General features: G+C 32.0%; 1 protein-coding gene across 1 annotated transcript; it reads right to left on the bottom strand.

Moving 5' to 3' along the window:
* Positions 1-1,024: 1,024 nt before the first annotated feature.
* On the bottom strand, positions 1,025-4,105 carry LOC106689140 (uncharacterized). The gene is made up of 2 exons (XM_014433952.2): positions 2,594-4,105; positions 1,025-1,238 (listed from the first exon to the last, which is right to left on the bottom strand). Exon 1 carries the CDS (start codon positions 3,941-3,943, stop codon positions 2,624-2,626), a length of 1,320 nt encoding a protein of 439 aa, XP_014289438.1. The 5' UTR covers positions 3,944-4,105; the 3' UTR covers positions 1,025-1,238; positions 2,594-2,623.
* Positions 4,106-4,471: the final 366 nt, after the last annotated feature.

Below are 4,471 nucleotides of genomic sequence, written 5' to 3'. Positions count from 1 at the left end.
CTTTCTAGATTGAAGGCTAACTGGGGCCTCCCAGACTATTGGGTCTCACAGATCCTAGCAGGACACGGGGGGTTTCGAGGAAAGCTGCAGAGCTTTGGAAAGAACATCGACCCCCGGTGCCCAACGTGTGGAGTTCTTGAAACAGCAGAACACGTAATAATAGATTGCTCTGCCATGGAAGGATACCGAGTCAGGCTGTCGCCGAGTCGGACTTTTCCTGTTTGATAGAAGAAGAGAATTATACTTTCTTCAGGGAGTTTATTTACGGGTGGAAGGTGGTGGGCCCCACTCATTTCACGATGGGAAGGACTTGACCACCCAACATCGGCGAGCCACCAGAAGATGAGGAAGCTGACCCAGACTGAGACCAGGAGGGCTGGACCAGCCTGGTAACTGCAGGAGGCACCCAGACGGATGCAGTGGACAAGGTGCAGCTCCATCAGTTAGGCGCTTAACCTAGCGCTGAGCTGCACCACAATAAAAAAAAAAGATTTAATAATTGAATAATTAATAAAAGAATTTTAAAAAAATAAAATGGTGATCCTTGGGAGCAGTTGCAAACCCCAGCGCACTACCCCACTGCTCCCACACCCCGTATGCCAGAAATGGCAAGGAAGAGGGATTTAAAATATATATATATATGATTGATCACGTCGAGGTCGCCAATTATTTACTTTTTGGTTTTCTATATATATTATGAAATAACAAAGGTAATTTATTTTTATTATTACTCATTAGATACACTTTATTTGTGTATAATTAAATGAATATAAATTTTACATATAAATATAGCTTACAAAAAGAAATGAGCTCTGGCCAATAAGAAACTAACATAATTATTAAACTGAAAAAAAAAACTATCATAAAATAAAATCTATATAACCATAACTATATACAGCTGTACTAATTTACAAAACCAACTAAATTATATAATAAATTGAATAAGAATTTAGGGGAGGCGGTGATTTCATTGTAATCAGGTAGTCAGGTAGGTTGCAGTGCTGTTACAAATGTATAGAAGGAATTAACTATCTGTAAATTCTTTATTATTATTGAAAAACATTATACATACTATTAAAAAAAATATATGATGTGAAGGAAATAATTCAGTAATACTGCCTCTGTTGCTGAAGAAGTCATTCAATTTAGAAGATAGATATAGCTGGACATCTTGGCAGTTCAATTTCTGTTAGAGGGACTGACTCCTTCTGTAACCATTAAACCAAGTAGGTGTGCTCCTGTCAAGCAGAATATTTTGTAACTAATAGTCGTTTCAGCTTGATGTTTTTAATCAGGAAAATAACAATTTTTATTTCGGAAATCTGGTCTAGTCAAAAATCGTGCTAATTCGTTATTGTTGCAGAACTCTCATAATTTTAATTATACTGACTTTCTCAATTTGAAGAATTATTGACTTTTTGGGATTTTAATTCGTTTATTTAAAAATACTATAATCTGGAACAATGTATAGTAATACGTAACAATAGTATGATAGTATACTTCTGTAACAAAAAAAAATCAATAAAAATATTTAAATAAAACAAAAGTAGATAACCTTAAATAATCAACTAGTTTCCAACGGTTTAATTTTCTATATATTTTTTATTTTTTTATAGAATACCCTTATTACTTTCTGATTTATTATTTGCTTATTGGAGACGTTTGGGATAATTTTCATCATCTTGTCCATCCCACAATTATGTTAAAACAAATTAGATCTCATCAACCTTTACATACTTTCCTACATTTACATAATTAATAATTATATTACACACTGTATTAGCAAATAAAGAAGTTAAAATTAATAAGTATAATCCTTTAAAAAAGTAAAAAACTCTATTTTGAAGTATAATATAAAATAAAATAAGAGGCTAATAACTTCCAGTTTTATATTCTGCCTTAAACTTTTTTTTAAATATTTTAGTGCAAATGATATGCATTTATTTTATGTGGTTTTGGATGGACACCACCTCAATGAAAAATTAATAGTATTATAATTTAAAAAAAAAAGCAAAGTTGGTGGGTGAGTATGTCACTTTGATGATGAATCTATACTAATATCAGTTTCATACTATAATGGCAGGCTTACACAAAATCCTATTCAAATAAAAAGTAAGATTTAAAATATTTTTCTGGAAAATAAGATCAATTATATATAACATGCAAACTATATGAATAATTCACAAGTTAAAATAAACAAATTAATAATATATCTTAACCCGGTTGTTTTGGACTCAAGTTAGATCAAACGAGCCCTCTATAAAGCTATGGCAGCAAAAAAAGCATAACCCACAAAATCTTATCAGTCCGATATTGATTTCTTGTCCAAACTATGAGTTACTATGTATCATCCCCTTCATGATGTTTGATGCCTTGGTAATCCTAGTTCTATGTACATATTTTAAATATTTTGGTGGGTAAAAGAATTAGATCTATGCAAATAATTCTGTTTTGAGCCGAAATGCAATGAACTTGTTCCTCACTACTTTTTCTCTTATTTGCTCATATACCCTGGAACTTCTACTATTTTCTTTATAGGTACTTCTAATGTTCAATATTTAATTATATGTTTAGAGTGATGCAAATAATTTACCCGAAACTATTAAATGAAAGCAGGAGTGGATCATTCTTTACTGTAGGTGACAAATACTTGACTATCCGGAGAAGCATCGGGTTTCCTGATCTTGACCATCAAAATTTTACCATAAATTTCATTTTCTTCATTGTTTCCAAATGAATATTTTTCCGTAGTTCCATTAATATTAAGAACTATATCTCTCCAATTTTCTCCCTTCACAGTCATATGATTCTCTATATAAACGAAACTATTTGGAGACAGAATATATTTTAGATGCCTCATCGTATGATCCAAATCATCTTCAATTTCTTGCTTCTCCATATGTCCCCAATTATCGGATATTTTATTTCGGCTAGCTGGCGAGACAGCCCGTTTGATTTCGTCTAATTTTTTTAATATTCCAGAAGAGCTTCTACTTGAAGTATTGAAGGTTAAAGTATCATCTTTTTGTGTACGAATTTCGCTGTCCTCATTCCCTCCGCTCCCACCTCCTTTCAGTCTTCTGAGTTCAGTAGCAATAGGCACAACTTTCTGTACAGGAGATACATTTTTTTGATCTTCATATTTCTTATCCGATTCATCTAATCCAAGTGTCCTAGTTAATTTATCCTCAATGATTTTATCTCGTACCTCAATAGCTTGATCACTACTTCTTGGAATACGTAACTCGACAAGATCACTATTGTCTATTGCTTTCAGTTCTCCCATATTTTTAAAGATAGAATTACTTTCCTTGTAATCTTTAGCTTCCCTTTTTTTGTTGAATTTAGTATCATTCCTTGTTAATTCCTCTTTAGGGCCGACTATTCCTTTTGAGATCTCATCAACTGTTTTAGTATCAACGAGAACCTTTTGTAATGGCGTTTTATGATCCGTTGTGATCTGCTCCTTACCACCTGATGCTCTTTCATGTTTCCCAACTATAATAGGTTCTTGATTAATATTGCCACTGATATTATCTAGGTTTTTTTCCTTTCTAAACTTTTTCATTCCGTTAAAATCATTTTCAGTTTCACTGTATTTTTTCATCAAAACTTTTTGAAATGTAGAATTAATTGATTTACCCTTTTCTTCACCAATTTTTGGATCTTGAAACAGTGATCTCTCGCTATTTCTTAGTATAATTTTCATCGGGAGTCTTCTGATTTCTCTTTTTACCATTCCTTCGCTATCCCATGGCATACCTTGGCCCCTGCGTAGTGTTATTCTATTTTTCAAAATATACCTGTATGATTTATCATCGTCGAATTCATCTTCTTTTCTTCCTATGAAGTCTCTTCTCATTTTTTCCAATTCTTCGACTGGGATTGGTACCACATTTTCAATTATAATGGAAATCATACATACTATGAATACAATTGACATTGTCACATGCACATATAATTTGACTAAACGTTGCGTATATTTGCACCTGTACGGATAAATGTTTATAAATTTAATAATTTAAAATATCCAAATTAAAAAAAAAACACTTAAAACCCTCTAGGTAGGAACAAAACTAGTTACTTCAGAACGACTGGAATTAAAAGAGTGGCCATGCCAAATGACCTATTAAGTTATTGTTTCTGTTTTATTGCTCCCATTTGAGCATTTTAATTCAGTATTTAATATTATTCGGTTGTTAATTCCATTCATTACTTCCTTGATAAGAAGAGACACTTTTGTAAAACGACATACGAAGTGAACTCAGCTTAAACAAACAATGTTTTAAGCGTTGATTATTCATTTCATGTATAAAACATTCTCAACATAAGTAAATTAAATATTTAATATAGCCAAAAAAAATATATGTTTTATTTTTAAACATAAAAGAGTAACTAAGGATATCACTTCCTCGTAAAGAGTTAGAGTTTATGGCAAAACCTAATAACTTTTACAATTATCTAGGCAGCG

The sequence above is a fragment of the Halyomorpha halys genome, unplaced genomic scaffold, assembly GCF_000696795.3.
Source record: "Halyomorpha halys isolate HHAL.00 unplaced genomic scaffold, Hhal_1.1 Scaffold1284.1, whole genome shotgun sequence".
Classification (NCBI taxonomy): Eukaryota; Metazoa; Arthropoda; class Insecta; order Hemiptera; family Pentatomidae; genus Halyomorpha; species Halyomorpha halys.
Note: the sequence above shows the minus strand (reverse complement) of the source record. Positions and strands in the feature narration are given on the sequence as shown.

Bases quoted from the DNA above. Each gene is read 5' to 3' on its own strand.
- LOC106689140 (XM_014433952.2), bottom strand. From the start codon at position 3,943: ATGTCAATTGTATTCATAGTATGTATGATTTCCATTATAATTGAAAAT.